At 37.8% G+C, this 19483-nt stretch overlaps 1 protein-coding gene across 2 annotated transcripts in view; it reads left to right on the forward strand.

Annotated features, from left to right (window-relative positions):
• EPC2 (enhancer of polycomb homolog 2) overlaps positions 1-15035 on the forward strand; it is a 49385-nt gene extending 34350 nt beyond the window's left edge. Inside the window, exons 4-14 of one of the 2 annotated variants that reach the window (XM_083493840.1) lie at positions 793-999; positions 2196-2344; positions 2649-2778; positions 3859-4050; positions 4533-4622; positions 5807-5952; positions 6065-6408; positions 10537-10673; positions 11802-11958; positions 12628-12961; positions 13778-15035. In XM_083493840.1, the coding sequence (XP_083349966.1) occupies positions 793-999; positions 2196-2344; positions 2649-2778; positions 3859-4050; positions 4533-4622; positions 5807-5952; positions 6065-6408; positions 10537-10673; positions 11802-11958; positions 12628-12961; positions 13778-13850 (1959 nt within the window). In that variant the 3' untranslated portion in view covers positions 13851-15035. The remainder of the gene's footprint in view (positions 1-792; positions 1000-2195; positions 2345-2648; positions 2779-3858; positions 4051-4532; positions 4623-5806; positions 5953-6064; positions 6409-10536; positions 10674-11801; positions 11959-12627; positions 12962-13777) is intronic. The other variant, XM_083493841.1, reaches the window with a different exon arrangement.
• The last annotated feature ends 4448 nt before the right edge of the window (positions 15036-19483 follow it).

Consider the following 19483-nt stretch of genomic DNA (forward strand, 5'->3'; position numbering starts at 1 on the left):
TCATTGGGTACTCCTAAGGGCTGAGTGAATAAAATATGTAGATCTTTTTAAATACCTAATAGAACTCATTAGCTTATTTGTTTTGTTGCTTGGAATGGAGAGACCATTCACTCAAGGAGTGTAGGCAGAACTCAGACAATTCCAGTGTAGCTCAGGGGTGGTCCGGATCTGTATTCCCTGGAACAACTCCATTCTTCAGAGAAATTGGTAGGTTTGCCAGGGTCCAGATTATGGAAATGGCAAGAAGAAGAGAAATTTATTTATTTATTTTATAGATTTATTTTGACACAACTGTAGGCATCATTTTAGTCCTTTATCGTTTAGCAAGATATTCTTGTTGAGGTACAAAATATTCTGACTTTGATCAACCCAAATCACCTGAAGGAACCTCCTAGTTTCTATTGCTGTATTGACAGTATAGAAATATAATGTGCACCTGCAGCCAAAATAACTGACTGCTGCTACAGAGGAAGTAAATGATACAGATGCTGCATTTCAGACACTGATGAATAATTAGTAGTATAAAAGAAGTATTTTGTCATAAAATGTCTGATGTCTAATTTTTGTGCAACAGGACTTTTTTTTTTTTGAAGCGGTAAAGTCATACCGCATTGCTCTCTTCACACCTTGCAGTACTAATTGTATGAAGAAACCAAAGTTCTAATAGCTAATACATTGTAGAGGATTGTGTGTTACATTTCCTCTTCAAAATTTTCATCCTGGATTATTGTTAAGAACAACTTTTAAAATAATTCCTTGTGTTGCACAACAATGTTTTTATATCTTTTCCAGCTTGTAACACTTCAGGAAGCTAAGTTGCTGCTAAATGAGGATGATTACCTTATTAAGGCTGTCTATGACTACTGGGTAAGAAAACGTAAGAACTGCAGAGGGCCTTCCCTCATCCCCCAAATCAAGCAAGAAAAAAGAGATGGCTCCACCAACAATGATCCATACGTGGCTTTTCGGAGGAGAACAGAGAAAATGCAGACAAGAAAGGTAACTCTCTCAGTTCTGCAGTTTTCCAAACTGCTATTTTCCAAAGGTTAAATGTCACAAATTCTTCATCTTATTAAGGACAAAAGGTGAAAATGTTGCATTGTCTGCTAAAATCTGTTTACCTAACTCAAAATCAAGATGATAGTAAGGAAGTTTTTAAGTACTATTAGCTGGAATATTAATAAAATAAAGATCATGGGACTAACCACATTCTCATTCTAATTTTTGGAGTACTGTAGCTGCCATGAATTCAGTGTGCCTTCAAAGTGGATCCTAATTTCCAATTTTTGGTTCAAGACTTTAGTTTGCCTTCACTTGTCACTTTCTGCAGTCCATTATTTAGTATGATTCAGTCTCATTTTCTTGGATTTCAGATGCCTGGGTCTCTGTATCTTATTTCTGTTGTTTGTTTTTGCATTTTGGAAATAAATAAATATCCTATAGGCCAGTTGTAAATATTTCCTTTTTAAGGAAGTAGCTTGAGCAAATAGTGGCTTTTCAGTTTTAGATGACGCTATTTAAGAGTCATCCCAATTTGGCTTCAGGCCAGTTCCAGCTTGGAACTGAAACTGCCTTAATTACCCTATGGGATGACATTTGCTGGAAGAAGGATGGAGAAGTGTGACCATGCTAATTTTCTTGGACCGTTCAGGGACATGGACTAGTGTCCTTTGAGATTCACTGGCTGAACTAGATATTGAGAACCACTGTGGTCAGGTGTTTCTGTTCCTGCTTGGCAGATTCCTTCCAGAAGGTGATGCTGGGGAACCGCTCTGTGCCATGGCAATTATATTATGGACTATCACTGTCTGTATCATTCCCTGTGCTATTTAACTTCTGTATGATACTGCTAAGGAAAACCATTTGGAAATTTGGCCTGAGATGTCACCAGGGCATTGCTGACATTTGGCTTAATTCCTTTTCATCTAACTTGGGTAAGGCAGTAGAAGTCTTGAACCAAGTGCCTAAAGTCATGGACTCAATTCAGGCAAGGCATAGGTTCTGTGGATGTTTCTGACTGGGGAGGTGAAGTTTACCTTGTTCTGGATGACTGTTGTGGAAGCAGAATGCTACCTGAACATAATTTGGACCCAACCTTAAATGTCAGTGATTCAATATAAAGTGCAATTATTTAAACTCAGTACGACTGCATCTTCCATACATGCTTTTTACTATTAATATTTCCCCCCCAACAGAACCGAAAGAATGATGAAGCCTCTTATGAGAAAATGCTGAAATTAAGAAGGGAGTTTAGTAGAGCCATAACAATTTTAGAGATGATTAAGAGACGAGAGAAAACAAAACGAGAGTTGTTACATTTGACATTGGAAGTTGTGGAGAAAAGGTAATTTTTTCATCCATTCTTGTTAAACAGGTTCCACTTGAATTCCATAAAATAATATGTTTTAGTAGAAGTGCCGTGATTAGCGAATACAGTATGTTTGGTGGAATGTTTCACTTGGCACACGGGGTATTCTGTCCTATATATCAAACATATCCTCTGTTCTGAGTTTGTAAATAGGAAGCAATGATGTCATGCCTTGCAGGGTTCCTGTGACAATAAATAAAGACAAAATATTTTAAAGCACTTCACATAGTTAAAGTAGTTCATTAATGATTAGCAATAATTATTTTTCTTTTTTGTTAAGATACCATTTGGGTGATTATGGAGGTGAAATACTTAACGAAGTCAAACTTAATACAACTGAAAAAGAGATGAACACTCCAGCAGCTCTTCATAATGGAAATCATCACAAGGTTCAAGAATGTAAAGCTAAGGTAAATGACTTGCATCACCATTAATTTCACTGGATACATTGTCCTCTTTGTAATGTGGAAAGTGTGATGTATATGTAGTAATAATTATTTTCTATAATGTCAGAAAAAAGCAGAAATAAAAATCTATCTTAAGCTGTATGTACAGACAGCAATAACTGATGTACACAGCCAGCTGTATATCTTTTTTTCATTTTAGCAGTTCAAAAATCAATAGCACAGGAGCTGAGAAGGTTTGCTGTGCTTCTTGGTTTATGCAACTAATTAGAAAGGGCTATATTTCTAGTTGTATATGAAGCCATTTGGTGGAGGCATTGCTGCATTTTAGAATGCTTTCAGGTTACAGAGGTCAAGAACATAAAAATTGCTTCTTCCCTTAGTCCTCTTACAAGAGATAACTGCAGATTAAAGTTTTTTGGCAGTTGACTTTAGCTAATTTATCCAGACACATTTTTTAAAAATTTGCTTCATATTAGAGAAATAATCTTCCAGCACTGTCTTCGAATCATTGTAATGGTAATAGTTGCAATTATTTCATAGAGACTCATGCTCGCTGAGATTTTAGAATTGGCTTATTTGCAGTACATATATTTAGATGGTACTTTTTAGAAAAGAACTAAACATTTTCAAATATTTTAAATCAAAAAGAACATATTTCATTAAAACATTTCTCTCTTGTATTTAACTTTGATGACATCTAGTGGTTATTACATTGTAGGCACCTATCACTGTTCAGTTTGGTTCATACTTGCCTTGTCCTCTGTTGCCACAAAGTAACAAACTTTGAGCAGGAAAAAGTGTGCAAGACATCAGCTTTTTAGAAAATTACTGAGTACTTTTAAAAGTTAATGCAGAACACAGTAAAGGATACTGAATATTATATGTGCAAGTTGTTGAATATTAAATTTTGTAAAAGAAATACTTGTTCAGAGTTATATAAACTTTATTCTTTAGGCAACCTGTTCATGAGCAAAGCTGAACCATAATGAGATTAGAAGGGTGGTGGTGGATATAGACTGTTTAATGAAATAAGAATAATTATTAATAAACGGGGGGTTGTCCAAAATTTATTGTATACAACAGCATGCTCACCACTCATCTCTAAAAGAGGAAGTGTCTGATGTTGTCCGTCAAAAGAAGAAGTATCCAAAGAAGCCTAAAACTGAGAGTGTAATAAATCCTCAGCAACCCACTACTGAGCCTTTGCCTGTGATCAGTAAAAGTGATATCAAACAGTATGACTTCCACAGTTCAGATGAAGATGAATTTCCACAGGTAATACATGTCAACTAAGTTATAGTGACAGAGAGAAAAGGAAAAAGTTGTGTAAAATAGAAATAATTGTCACTTTAACTTTTTATTTTTTATTTTTTAAATGTTGCCCTTTCACCATAGGTTTCTGTTGGAATGTCATGCCACAGGCACTGGGATCCAAAGGGCTGTTTAGGCTTCTACAAAGGGCTTAGATGAGCCTGATGCCCTTTTTGTGTTTGGGCAGCTCGCATCTCCCAGGCTCTCAAGAACAGTTCATAAACATAGTCTTTGTGGGATATGGGGGACTAATGGAGAAAAACAATTATACAGACCCTTAAGTTCACAAAACTTGCTTCACCGTTCCTAAGATGGTGGCTGATGGGAATTTATTTTATTTTATTAATAATAAATGAACTGCTAAAACTGAGCAAACGGAGTACTTGTCAGTTATAATAAATTGGCATAATTTCATGTTTTTAAATCAAACTGCTTTGGCCCCCTAGGTACCCTCACCGGTGTCTGAGCCAGAAGAAGAAAATGATCCTGATGGAGCAAGTGCATTCAGAAGGAGGGCAGGATGCCAGTATTATGCTGTAAGGATTCTTGCTGCTGTTAAGACCTATCTAATTGATTAATGCTGAAGACAGATGTTTGGTTAAAAGGGACATACTTCAGCCTTCCTCTTTTTTCTCTCTCGTCCACCTTGGCTGTTTAAAAACAGAATTGATCTTCCTAAAATACAAAGCAATATCAGATTATGCCAGCTACAGTGTATCCAGTCAAGGCTGTCAAATGTACAGGAAGGGATATACCTTGAGGAAATTGGGGCACACACGGAACTGCTAGCTTCACTTGAACTATTTCAGTATGCTTGAAAGGGTAGGGCTGCCAAAAGAGGTGAGGCTGGTGGCTAATAACTAGAGGGCCCTTTCAGTGGTGACACTCCAGTTGTGGAATGCCTTTCCCAACGAGGCTCACTCAATGCCTTTGTTACAGTCTTTGGTGCTTGGTGGAGGTCTTTTTATTTCCCCAGGCTCTGCGGACTAAATCGTAATACTTTTTTGATCCTTTGGAATACTGTTATTCTGTTGTTGGTTTTACTCTTTTATGCTTTTTCTGTTTTGATTTTTCAATTTTGGGATTTCATGTCCTATTTCTTTCTCTCTCTCTCTCTCTCTCTCTCTCTCTGTGTGTGTGTGTGTGTGTGTGTGTGTGTGGAGAAAGAGAGAGAAAGAGAAATAGGACATGAGAGAGAGGGAGTATACACATTCACACACACACACATACACAAACACTTAAACTTCAGGGGAAGGAGGTTGGGGCATATGAGATTACAGTGAAGGGAATTTGAAGGGATTAAAAAAAACTAATAGTGTCAGGAATGCACTAGTTTAAGTATAGGGGACTACATTCCATCAAAATATCTTACACAGTAGCTTGAACCCTGCAAATCTAATCCTGTTACTTGTACACCTAATATTTGTGTCCTCTTAGCAATTGTCTCACCCTTTCGCATACATTGTATGATGTTTGTTTAGTCTATTCATATTTGTAAAAGTATTTATATACCTTCCCCTCATCAGGGTAGTGTATAGCAGTATAAAAGCATCAAAAGCAATAGAGAGCAATAATTAAAATGAGAAAATTGTTTTATGAAAGTGTTCTGCTTTTTGCAGCCAAAATAATGTCAGGACCTTTACATAAATAGTTCTATTCAAGTTTCATTTTCCCTTTCCCAAGAATGAAAGCAAAATTATTCTTGTCTTGTCTTCTGCAGGCTCATTTGGACCAAACTAATTATTCTCATGAGAATTCAGAACTGGCAGAATTGGATAAGCTAAGGTATAGGCATTGCCTTACAACACTTACAGTTCCAAGAAGATGTATAGGATTTGCAAGAAGACGAGTTGGCAGGGGTGGAAGGTAAGATAATTGCTAATTTTGTTGGTAAAATAACATACTATTTTCTTCCCTTTTCATGGAAGCAACACTCAAATGTATATTAATATTTTCTTTTCTTCTTCTTTTAAAACAGGGTGTTGATGGACCGGATATCCACAGAACATGATCCTGTCCTGAAACAGATTGACCCAGATATGCTAAACAGTTGCTCAAGCTCTTCCCAAAATGTAGACTTTTCTTCTAATTTTTCACGGACCAATGCTTCCAATAAACATTGTGAAAATAGACTTTCTCTTTCTGAAATACTAAGCAATATCAGATCGTGTCGACTGCAGTGTTTCCAACCACGGCTACTAAACATACAGGACAGTGATAGTGAAGAATGTACCTCAAGGAAACCAGGGCAGGCTGTGAATAATAAAAGAGTTTCTGCGCCATCTGTAGCTTTATTGAACACCAGCAAGAATGGCATATCAGGTAGGCAGAGATTTGCAATGTTGAACTTTAAATGCATATTTATCACCTTGGACCTGGCTGAGGATTCTAGAAGAGAAAATAGTATGTGTATTGGGGGTGGGAAGAGAGAGATGTCACTGCAATAAAATAGAATCACAGTGTGTGTGTGTTACATACTTTTGTACAGATATTTTATTCCTTCATACAGTGGATGTGTAAAGAGCCATGCAGGGCAATGAATGCTGTCCTGGACACTGCAAGTCTTACGTAGTTCAGCCATCTTGTCCCTGAGATTACACACCCCACCCACATAGATCATTTACTAATATTTGGTGTAATGGATTTAAACAGAGGACTAACATATGACTTGCTTATATTGCTAGCACTAAGGCTGCACACTTAGTCGTGAGTAAGCTTTGGTGACACGTATAAAAAAGATCAGGCTACACAACAGAAGAAATTACAAGAAATTTATAAAGTCCATTATTTTTATTTTTGCATCGTGAAAACTGATTCACTATTTACAGCAGTTACAGCACAAGCAGCACATTGATCCTTAATGCAACACGAAAGCCACCTTGTAACACACACACACACACACACACGCACACACACCTAATGATAATAAGTGAATTGACCTTCATACGCTACATTTCCCATGGACCAAACTTTGCATTGCTGGATTTTAAAGACGTGTTCGGCATAATTCTTTATTCTTTGTGTGGGACTTAGGAGTTGCCCTTGCTTATTAGTATTGATAACAGTACGTGCACAATGCTGTACAATTTATGCACACCTCCTTTGAGCAACATTAGCTTTTTCATGGTGGTCGAGGCCATTATTACCGTATTTTTCACTCTATAAGATGCACTTTTCCCACTCCAAAAATTAAGGGGAAATGTGTGTGCATCTTATGGAGCGAATGCAGGCTCCATGGCTTCAGCGAAAGCAATGCGAAGCCTCCGGAGGCTTCGTGTTGCTTTCGCTGAAGCTTGGAGAGCGAGAGGGGTCAGTGTGCACCAATCTCTCTTGCTCTCCTGGCTTCGCTTCGCTGGAGAGGTGTTGCGCAGCTTTCCCTCTCTGTGCAGCGCCCCTTCAGTGAAGCAGGAGGAGAAATGGAAGGGGCTCTGCTTCGCTGAAGGGGCACTGCGCAGAGAGGGAGAGAATTTTTTTTTCTTGTTCTCCCCCTCTAAAACTAGGTTCATCTTATGATCGGGTGCGTCCTATAGAGCGAAAAATACGGCAAATCACTCTGTGGCCATAATTACTGACTAGAAATCTGTTAATGTGCAGTGGCTTACCGCATGGAATGTGTGATTTTACCATGGCATTGCAAATGTTCATACAACAAATCAAAATAGGAAAGAAAGAAAGAAAGAAAGAAAGAAAGAAATTTAAGAAAAAACTAAGTTGTCTTGGGCAGTCTCTTCAGAAACTGTTATAATGAACTTCCTGATGGCCTGCTTCTCATAAGTCTTAAATAGCTTCAGTTAAAGTGGAGAAGGGGGAGTCCTCAAAGCTTTTCCAGGAACTCATGTTATACATATTGCCCTGGCTTACTCTGAGGCAGCAACAATAGGCACTTTATCCCAGTAATTGGGTAATATCTTAAGGATCTTGATTCTTAACAGTTACTTCCTATCTCTTCTCAATACCTTCTGTAAGTGGTATAAGCAAAAATTGTGTGCTTGTTTAACATGCTAGCAGCAACTGATCTCAGAACTGATTCATATATGTATAACGGAGTGATGAAGAGACACACTTTAGTATCTTAGTTTTTGGGGGTTTTTGTAGAACTCCGACCCCATATTCCTGTTAACCTCTCCACTAAAATTTGCTGAAAATGGAACCAGCTGTAGCAGTACTGTCATTAACAGGTCAATTGTCAAATTAAAGTGATTGTACATAGTAGACAAATAATATCTGTACCCTTTGAGAGCAAAACAGTCATTGCCAAGGATTGCACTACAAAATGATTCGCACTTTCAAAAACAAGTTTTACATCAGCAAGAGAAAGTACTCTTGGCATAAGAATATTGATTTCTATAATTATTAGTTATCTAACTCTTTTCATAAATTAGATGGATGCTTCAAAGAGAACGTTGCAATAATCCCTGCAGGCCTTAATGTAGTCCAGAATTACTATCCCCATATTATAGGCTGGGTACTGAGACTGAAAGAGTGATAGCTTACTTAAGTCTCCCCAGTGGGCTCCTGCTGCCAGTGGGATTGGCAAAGCTCACGATCATGATCACAACTGCTCATGATCACAGCTGCGCTGCACCAGTTCTTTGTATATCAGATTTGAGTTCGAGTCAAAAATCATCCTTTTAAAGGTTGAGAGCATATGCGTGGAAGCCGAATGTGGTTCAGCTACATTACTCTTCAGTAAAAAAACAACAGTAATCTATTGTTCTCCTTAATAGAACGTTTCCAAAATAAATATGGTCAGAAGAATCTATTTCAGTGAAGCTGGGGTGAAAAGTGTTTTGGTTCTGGTGCTTAGGCACATGATACCTTTTTTGCAGCTGTATGCAGAGGCACATGAAATGCTTAGGCACATCAAATCTTTTATTCAACCGTAAGACTAAGGTTCTGATGCTAAATGCCAAACACTTGAAGCTTACACTGAAGAGCTCAAGTAGCATTCCATTCCCAAGTACAAGTCAAAACCATAATTGGGCTGAAATACTTGAAAAATTCCCTACTTCTGCTTTTTGCGCGTCCATTTGTTGGCATCAATTTAACCTAGTCCATAACCACTTGAGTATATAGGAGGCATTTAATATTCGAAAACCTGTTTTCCCCTCTCCTCAACTCCTTGGGGATTTATGTTAGTCTTGGCCTGCTGCAGTAGAAAGGGGCTGCACAGCAGCAGAATGCAGCAAAGGCAAAAGCTGCGATGCTCAACAAGTTTGCTAATAAGTTGTGAAATTTGGAAATTTTGTTTTTGCTTTATTGACTTTTCCTTTTCTTCATTAATTTGTGAGTTGTACTAGCTTTCAAGAAAACTATGGTGACTTCCTGAATAACATTTATCTAAAATAATACATAGGGTGGGATCCAGTGGGTGGGTATATATCCACTAATGCAAGACATGCATCAGCGGAATAGAGGTGGAGGCAATTTTCAGCAATTAATCTGCAGCCTCCCAAATTGCTGCCTTTCCTATACTACCGATGGATTCTTTTCCCATTTGATTGCACCCATAGCACAAAATATTTTTGGGGTAGTATAAAATTTCATGAATGCTTTATAAACTTTGTAGTTACTTCAGCTTCAACTTGGCCACTAATTGAACCATGAATTACTCACACTAGGTTGCAATGAATTTGAATGATAAGACAACCACAAGTCACCATAAAACATTGCAAGGCATGCTTTTCATGTTATCGTCATAAATTGAAACTAGGAACGCATGTGCATTCATCTTTCGTAACACTAGTACATTTTAGCCACTTTTATAAATATTAAATGATGATAAACAGTACGGCTATTTTCATCTACAAAGAAGTAATACCTGTGTAGTAACTGCCTTTTCCCTTTCGTCATGGGAATCTGTCAACCTGAAACAGCCCTACCCATCATTTCGCTAGCCTTCATTGAGCAGCTATACTAGTGATTTGCTTCATTAGTAAGTCACTTCTAGCAAGATACTTCGAGTTTTCCAAACACAGAGACAAGTCATTCTCAACATTCCAAGGAAAAGGGAACATTTGCTCAGGAAACTCATTGATCCTTGGAATATTACAGAACCTGTTAATTGAGGACCACTTGAGAAATTATTTGCAGTACCTGTGAAAGGAGTTCCTTTCTGGTGGCATTTTAAATATTAAGTAACTTACCTCAAATCATAACACATTTTCAAAGGTTTTCATTAGACAAGGAATTCTTCCATAGCATCTATATTTAGATACTATAAATCACTGTTCACTGTTGTGATCCAGCAGGTAGTCATCAGACAAAACAGAAACCAATAAACAGCACAAGATTAGAAGCATTTACTGAAGCCTCTGTACATTGCTTAACTGATTTGTATAAATCTGTTGCTTTTTGTCCTGTTTTCATATTCTTTAAAGTTTGCTATGAGAATTGTGTTCTGCCAGATTCTTTGAGGAAATTTAAGCATAATCTCCTCCTTTTCTGCAGTAACAGGGGGTATTACAGAAGAACAATTTCAAACACATCAACAGCAGTTAGTTCAAATGCAAAGACAGCAACTTGCTCAGCTTCAGCAGAAACAGCAGTCTCAGCATTCCTCCCAACAGACGCATCCAAAAGCACAGGTAATATTCTTTTTCTGGAAAATGTTTTTCTTCTATTATAAACCTGATTCTAACAGCAGTTATCCCTGCTCAGAGAGAGATAGAGAGAGAATAAAACTACCCACCCCCAAAAGGAATTGAGCTGTTTCCTTTAAAACTGGTTCACGCTGCACTTTTTGTCCATATTGTCATCCCTGTCATCTCTGAACTGATCTTCCTCTAGGTCAGGGATAGCCAAAGATGCTGTTGGAATCTGTCATGGGGCTGGGGCTGATGGGAACTGGAGTCCAACAACTTCTGGAGGGCACCCAGTTGGTTATCCCTGCTCTAGATATACATTCACATATACACACAGACAAATGTATTGTTTGAACTGGACAGTCACATATGTAGACGACAAAACAAAAAAAAATTCTGCCAATGTCATGATGGCTGTCTGTATCAAAAGTATGGGTCAACTTTACTGTTGTTCTGCTTGTAGGTCTAAGTAGCAGAAATACCTACTTAAAGGAAACAGATTATTTTAAAATATGATTCAGCAAACAGGATCATTTGAAATCAGTAAAAATTGGAGTAAGAAATGCTAAGTTGATTTCACCTCTCATATTTTTTTGTTCCTGTGAATGAGTTTTTAAGAACATTTTTATATCTTAAATAATAAGTGACTCACATTATACACTCAAAATAAGTAAACCCACCCATATTTTTTGTTTGGAAATTATTACACTACTGCTGAAAATTATTTGGAATTGTGAATTCTTAAGAATAATCTCATGCAGAACACTGCACATTATCATTGAAGCCACAACCACCACCACCACCAAATGTCTTCTGTAGCTCTTGGCAAGCAGTATCTGATGTAGCAGGAACTGCTACTGTTTGGGGTGTGGAGGTGTTGACATCCAAAGGAACTCTTTATAGTTTCAGAACGGATCAACAAAATTTTGAGCTAATAGAGGTGTGGGTGAAAGGCAAAGATACTCATTTATGGTCTCTTGACTCTGGGGTATGATATTGAAATGTAATAACACTGAGTTGGAATCATATTTTGACTTTCTCTGCCTGTTATGAGACGCACACTGAGCTAATGCACCAGCATCTCCTTATTAGTCCATAATTAACAATAATTGTTTTGTGCAAATTCCCTAGGGCTCAAGCACCTCTGACTGTATGTCAAAAACGCTTGACTCGGCCAGCGCCCATTTTGCTGCATCTGCAGTGGTGAGTGCACCTGCTCCCAGTCGCAGTGAGGTGACAAAGGAACAGAGTGCCAGCCACAATATAAATGGTGTTGTTCAGCCCACAGGTATGGATTTCTTTTTTGTTCTTCAATCAAGTAAGATTTGCAACAAACTGCTTGATGCTTATTTTTAGTGAAATCATAGAATCATAGAATCATAGAGTTGGAAGAGACCACAAGGGCCATCGAGTCCAACCCCCTGCCAAGCAGGAAACACCATCAGAGCACTCCTGACATATGGTTGTCAAGCCTCTGCTTAAAGACCTCCAAAGAAGGAGACTCCACCACACTCCTTGGCAGCAAATTCCACTGTCGAACAGCTCTTACTGTCAAATGATGGTTTGGAAACAAACCTAGGAAATAAATGAGAATTTGTTCATTTGAGAGTAAATTTGTTTTATCAAATGGACAAGGTCATACTTTCACTGTGTGTTTTGTTTCAGCCACACTTTAGAGAAGTGAGTGGCTGCCTCTGTGTGTTCACTAGTGCTTTGATCCTTCTTACTATCTGCACTCAACTGTGCAAGCCCTTTCAAAGCAGTTTGGCAGATCTTATCCTCAGCTTAAACCTCCTTTACCATTTTAAATTTTTACAGGCTTTGGAGGGTTAAGCAAAAGTGTTCTGGTGTTTAGTTCTAGATTAGTTTCACAATGACCTTGATTTTCTTGAACGTGTTATTGTTTATTCCTGGAAATCTTACTGTATATGTGTGTTTGTGTGTTTGTTTTGAACAGCAACGTCAAAAACTTTGTACTCCACCAATATGGCTCTGTCATCTAGCCCAGGGATCTCAACTGTACAACTTGTAAGGACAGTTGGCCACACCACCACAAACCACTTAATCCCAGCATTGTGCACAAACAGCCCTCAAACGCTTCCCATGAACAATTCTTGTCTCACCAACGCAGTGCACCTCAACAATGTCAGTGTTGTTTCTCCAGTCAATGTACATATCAATACAAGGACTTCAGCACCATCGCCAACTGCCTTAAAACTTGCCACAGTTGCTGCCAGTATGGACAGAGTGCCAAAGGTGACTCCTAGTAGCGCCATCAGCAGCATAGCAAGGTGAGTATATATAAACAGAGAAAGAGACAGACTGACAGACAGACAGACAATGATTCAAATCAGGATTTTAATGTGACCACCTCTGCTTTTTATTTTTAACATAAAATTGAATTGATCCCAGATCACATCCTACATATAATTTTAATTATATTAAAATTAAGCTAATTTGTTTTGATTTTGATGGTCACGAGGAGGTGCAGGGAGCTATGAAGCTCCACCCCCAGTGACTGTAAAGTTTATTCAGTCAACACTCCACCTTCTGAAGTTTCAGGAAAAATCTGAAATTCCACACATTACCATTCGTGCCTTTTATTTTCCCCTTCAGTAGTTTTCTGTAAGCTGAATTCTGTTTTCAGTTTCACATTGTGTGCTCCCGGAACTGAATGTACCCACAATCCTGATTTTCAGTTAAATAATCGCCTATAATCAGAAGAAATCTTTTTATGAAATGTTACTGTGGAAGAAACTTAGACTGCTTGGTGAAAATATTGAGGCTGCGATCTTATGTCCATTTATCTCTGATAAGTCCTATTTCTGTGACTTCTGAGTAAACCTGGACAGAATTGCACTGTGAGTTTTCATGTGATAAGATTCATTTCAACTAAATAGAACTTTGATGAACCTTTAAATAACATCCAATAGGTAAGTTTTTTTATTTTAAAAATCTGGAAAATAAACAGTAAGATTTTCAGTTAATTTAATTTGTGTTTATGTTTATTATTTCTCTATACAATAAATGTGGAAAAAACAGTTAGGATAATTAATTTGCCAAATATTGGGAAATTAACTATTTTCCTTTTATAAACACATTTTCAGAGAGAACCATGAACCAGAACGATTGGGGTTGAATGGAATAGCAGAGACGACAGTAGCAATGGAGGTGACATAACCTCAAAGCAGTGGCTCAACCTGTGCTAATGGTGTAGTCATTTATATTCCAGCTGAATGCAAAACAACACCCTGTGGATCACAGGGAATTAAAATGGACCTAAATGGACTATCATATCGTATATTAAGTCGATATATAATGTACATTTTGTAAAATTGGGAAAATCACTACCTTGTAAAATAGTTTATTTGTATCATCAATATTATTTCTGTTACTTGAATAGTAGATATTCATCATCATGCTTTTGCACTTGAATTTGCAACTGAATGGATTTAAAAATAATTCTTTAATGGGATCATGAGCATGAAATGGGATCCTGCATCACTTGTTTTAACTATTTATTTTGCCATGTTTACATTTTGTATCTTGTAAAAATAAATCCAACTTTGTGTCTAAAAAAAAAAGTTAAAAGATTCATAGCTAGGAAAAATTCTTGTAATTTTTTTCTAAAGAAAATGTAAAGTTTTCACTTGGTTCATTTTGTTTCACAATTTTAGATGGACTTTTTGGTAAATACTTTAGTGGCATTTCACTGTCAAATATGAAGTTCAAGGCAAAATAGTATTTTCTATTACTGTGCAGGGGAAAGGGATGGATCGATACATGCAAATTTAATGTAGTAACCCACTTTTCCATATATTTTGAATGTATATTTCTATTTATAATACCAGTTTATAAAAAATAATTACACAGAAAACCTGACTAGTAAAAAATTATGCATCTAGCACATATTAAACTGTGCAGATATGAAGAAAATTTTCAACTGATTATATTTTATCTGAAGTCTGCATAATTTAACCGGCTTTTAACTGTAACACACCACATAAATGATATTTTACCAGGTATGTATTGCATTATATATCATTGCAATAATTATTGGATGTCTAGATATCGAGCCATCCCAGGTGATGGGGGAGGGGGGAGGGTTGTGGCAGATTGTCTTTCAATTTTGGAGAGTTTTCCTGTGGCTACAAGGCAAGTAACGGGTTGGAAAAAGTCTGACTGTAAGCGTTGGACACCTTCGTAGTGTAGTGTTTTAGTGACTTTTTTTATACGGTTCTTGTAAATTAGATACGTGTAGTGGTGTTTCAGAATGTTTGTTTATGCACTAGTTCAGACAACTTTCCCTGTTACTTGTTCTTGATAAGTGAAAACTGCAGGGAAATAAAAATACATATCAAAACATGGGCACCTTGCATACGTATTTATTTCACAATGCGGAGAACAGTTTGCCTATCATATTCCGAGGTTGAGCATGTACACTTGCACCTCCATCCAGCAACACATAGAAGCTTCTCGAGGCGCATGACTGGCTGGATCATGGAGTGCATGTGCAGAAGGTTGCTGCATGGAGCTGGATCTCTGCATCCAGGACTCGAGGCTGCACGTGTGAATCCCAACATTGGACTGGTACCGTGTAGACATCATTGAACAAATAGTGCTGTAAAAGTCAACTTGGTAAACTGTGGTAAACACTGGGCATGTGCAGAACTGTGTGGGCAACACACGGCAGCATGTGCCAATCTCTTCATTGGGGCTTGAATCTGTTTAAAGGGGCAAGTTTTCCTTCATTTGTATCGATGTACATTAGTGCATATTGCACAAGTAATCCCTACCTCATAGCTGTAACTTATGCTGCACCTGCTTTTGCAGAATCATCTAAATAGAAATTTACTACTCGAATTATGTATGTGGCAAAGAAAACGACAAAAATGCTTCTCTAATTTTAATTGTTTCTGAATTTATATTTTTGAAGTGGGACTGAACATATTTAAAGTAACAAGTGACATCTGAATTAGGCTGCCTTTAGGTTTTATTATATTATATTACATGGTTTTATGTTGTGCATCTTTTTTTTTAAAAAAAGTATAAATCATGTGTGTATACCATGTTATTAATATACTTCCATCAGTTATTATATAAAGAATCATTATCTGTTCTAAAGTAAAATGCATTGAGCCTCTTTGCTTCTTTGCTGCCAGAGTTTTCAGATTGTCTAAAAGTAGAGGAGAGCCAGAGGACATTCCCCCTCTTGGCAACTAATGAACTCCTGGAGTTTTTAAAACATTGCAGAGAAGGAAAGAAAAGGATTCGAATGGCTTTTTCTCAGAAGAATTTTCAGCATATATGTTATCCTTTGTCATGCTTTGTTAAGATTTGGTTGTGAAAAAAGGTAAGAAGTTAATGAATAGGTGACCCATGCTTGACGGCTCCATACATACTATTGAGCCAGTCTAAATATTGGATATTGGGTATAGGATATTGTTTGTTAGCAAAATATAGGGAGTCAGTTAAATTGTCCTGAAGAACCTACAGAAGTACTGAACGTGGCTCCTCATATCTTCCAAATAAAACTGAACATCTAACTGTTCAAGCCATGAAAAACTGGTATATTGAGGTCTGCTTTTCCTTCATTTTATTAGTCTGAAGAATCACTGCTAAAGAAAGAACCAATAATTCAAATATATCTGGAATTTTGGTTAATACTCTGTGGGCAAAGAGAGAAATGATGTCACTTAAGTCCAGCTTCAAGGTGCTTTTCTGGTAGCCATCCTGTTTTGTAGCGGCATTTGCATCACTTTGAAATCATACGTTCTAGTTCGCAACTTCAGGGGAGAATGCCAACTGTTATGTAGACAACATGCAGCACCTGTACACAGGTACCTGCAGATTAGGGGAACATTGAGGTTTGCAGAAACAGAAAAAAACAGGCAAAAACTAAGGGGCGGGGGAGGCCTCATCAACTCAATGGCATGGAGTGCTGAGCAACTGAATGAAAAAAATTGGCAACCAGGTGGAAGGGAAATTGAATGAAGCAGTTGAAAAGGAAGAATGGGAAAAGACCTACATAGTGATAAAAGAGTACAAAGAAAACTCTTTGCCTGGGTCATTCATTTCCTAGTTCTCACTGACCAAGCTATTTTTAGATGCTCCTAGGGATGCAAGAGCATAAATTAATGGAGAAATCCGATATTTTAATTAGACCACACACACACCAAAAAAACAAAAGGTGGTATGAAGGAAGATTATTTTTCTAAATTTTAAATCTATTAAACTTTTCTTTTAAAAAATAATAATCCTACTAATGCCAATTCCAAAGCAGATGCATTTGGGAGTTGGGAAGGGTTCCCATTGATATGCTGTTGGTCATTGTTTGCAACAATCGGGCAGTGTTGTGCAGAAGTATTAGATCTCTGTTGCATGTGCTTAAGTTGAGGTTGGAGTTAACTGGGTGAGTTCAGTAATCTGCAGTCTATTCTGCAGATTGGACTGATACGCAACAACCCTGCAGTGTAATTCAATCAATTCCTGTTACTGGTTGAAGGTCTGTGCTGAGAGAGTAGCTCAGCCCTGCAATATAGTCAGTTGTTAATACATCAGATAAAAAGTAAGGGTGGTTTGGATTCCCTGTTGAACAACCCCTATGGTTTTCATGTTGCAGCAAAGGACATTCAAATTCGGCCCCTCAGTTCTCCCCGGCCAAGCACTCAACTGTTCGCAGAAGTTTCATGCCCTTCCCTGCAGACAGGTTGTGCTTTTTAGAAAATTAAGACCCCAATTATAGCAGAGAGATTCCTGTTAATATGCTTTCATTTTATTCAGCCACTTCTTCCACAGAGTCAGGAAACATGTGCACACCAAGGGTGGGACTCTGCAACATTTGAGGAGGGGCTCTGCTCATACCTTTTACAGTATTAGTACCAAGAAGACTGCTGCCACTGTAAGAGAAGAAATATCCCAAGCTGCTCAGAGTTTGAGTAGGGAAACTCACCAGTTAGAATTACCAAATTAGCACAGCAGTACCTAAGATGTGGAGCCAACAGCTGAGTGACTTGGGTTCATGTACTAGTACTAGTCTAGTGGATTACAAAACGTTGGTATGTGTTCCAAACCTCTAACTTTGTCCCACCATGCTACATAGCGCTAAAGGGCTTTTAATTTGCAAATTTATATTCAGGAAGGACCCTGAATATGTAATAGCCACTTTTTGAGCAGCCTTTGTTTTACTTCCAAACTTTTAGGCACTTGATCACCCAAATTCACCATTAGGTGGAATGCTGTCATTGCCGCATTGAAACCTTTCTACTGATTTTATGCAGCAGGTAAAAAGGCCAACAGTGAGCTCAAGTGGGAAGAATAAACCTAGAGGGGAGTGAAGTCAGGAATGCAATTCAATATTCTGGGGATTAATTAGCAAATGAACCGGAAAACATTGAGGTTATTTAAAGTAATCCCTCAGAATGTCGTGTTTTGTTCTTTAATGTTTATAAATTATTAAGGAACACGTGGTCCAGGTCAAAATGTAATGGATTGACTGTTTGCCTTTGAGCAGAAACAAAACATTGACTACCACTATGTTAAGAACTGTGACAACTTGCCTGCCTCAATGTATGTGTACTTATCAATCTACAAGTCACCTTTCATATTGATAGCCATCCTTTAGTGGCAATCAAACTATACTAATAACAACAATACATTCTGTAATTTAATATTATAAACTATTCATTCTGGTCAAAACAGCTCTGTGATCTGTGAAGTAACAACCACTTGTCATATGACAAACTTGTCTACATAGAAAACGTTTTATGCAAGACATGACACTTTCATATTGACACTGTTGCACTACATTATCACCATGTGATGGTTTTGCAACACTATCTGGCAAGAAGCCACAGCTAACTTCTTCCCAGGGATTTGATACATAGTTTTTATAAAACATTACAATGGTTGCTTGGTGCACAGGCTGTTTGTTGTTTTCCCCATAAACTTCCTGCTTTAATAATATGTAGCAGATATCGGACAAAGATGCTAAACAAATGAAGAAAATACTCCTGGTTTGAGCCAGAATGAAGCCCTAGGACCTAGTTTCAAGTGTCCCAGGTTTCTCTAGATCACAATGTATGAATTTAGATAGTAAATGAATAGATGCGGCTAAGTTCTATTTGAGTATATTTTTCCAGATATCAATAGTCCTTTAGAAGTTGGAATACTGTATAGCTTTCTAAATCTGTCTGTCCCATTCTGGGGATCTTTAGGCTTATATGGCGGGTCACTTCATCACAGTTAAAAGATTTTAGGCACTCAGCACTCAGCTTTAAGCACTCAGCTCTACACTTTCCTGTGTAACAGATTTTCCAATCTACCCATTGGCTAGATTGTTTTTCTGTGCAGTTTGGGGTGATGGAAATTAGGGCACCAATCCAAGAATATGGAGTGCCTTTCCTCCAGCAATTAGCAGCTACAGATAGTCTGCTCATCTAGAACTTGCAAGTAGGACTTCTGGCTCAAAGGACAGGTCTTTCAAACCAATGCTTTAAGACCCAGGATCTCTGATGAATACTGGAAATTATTATGAAGTACAATGTTTAAATTATTAGTGAAAAGGTATAAAGTCTCTCTTGTCTTCATTCATGAAAAAAACGCTGCAGAAAGGACAATATAAGGAGGTGACCTAAGGATAAAGGTAAAGGTACCCCTGCTCGTACGGGCCAGTCTTGCCAGACTCTAGGGTTGTGCACTCATCTCACTCTATAGGCCAGGAGCCAGCGCTATCTGCAGACACTTCCGGGTTACGTGACCAGCGTAACAAGCTGCATCTGGCGAGCCAGCGCAGCACATGGAACGCCGTTTAC

This window comes from Podarcis liolepis, assembly GCF_965112155.1.
Source record: "Podarcis liolepis genome assembly, chromosome: 1".
Classification (NCBI taxonomy): domain Eukaryota; kingdom Metazoa; phylum Chordata; class Lepidosauria; order Squamata; family Lacertidae; genus Podarcis; species Podarcis liolepis.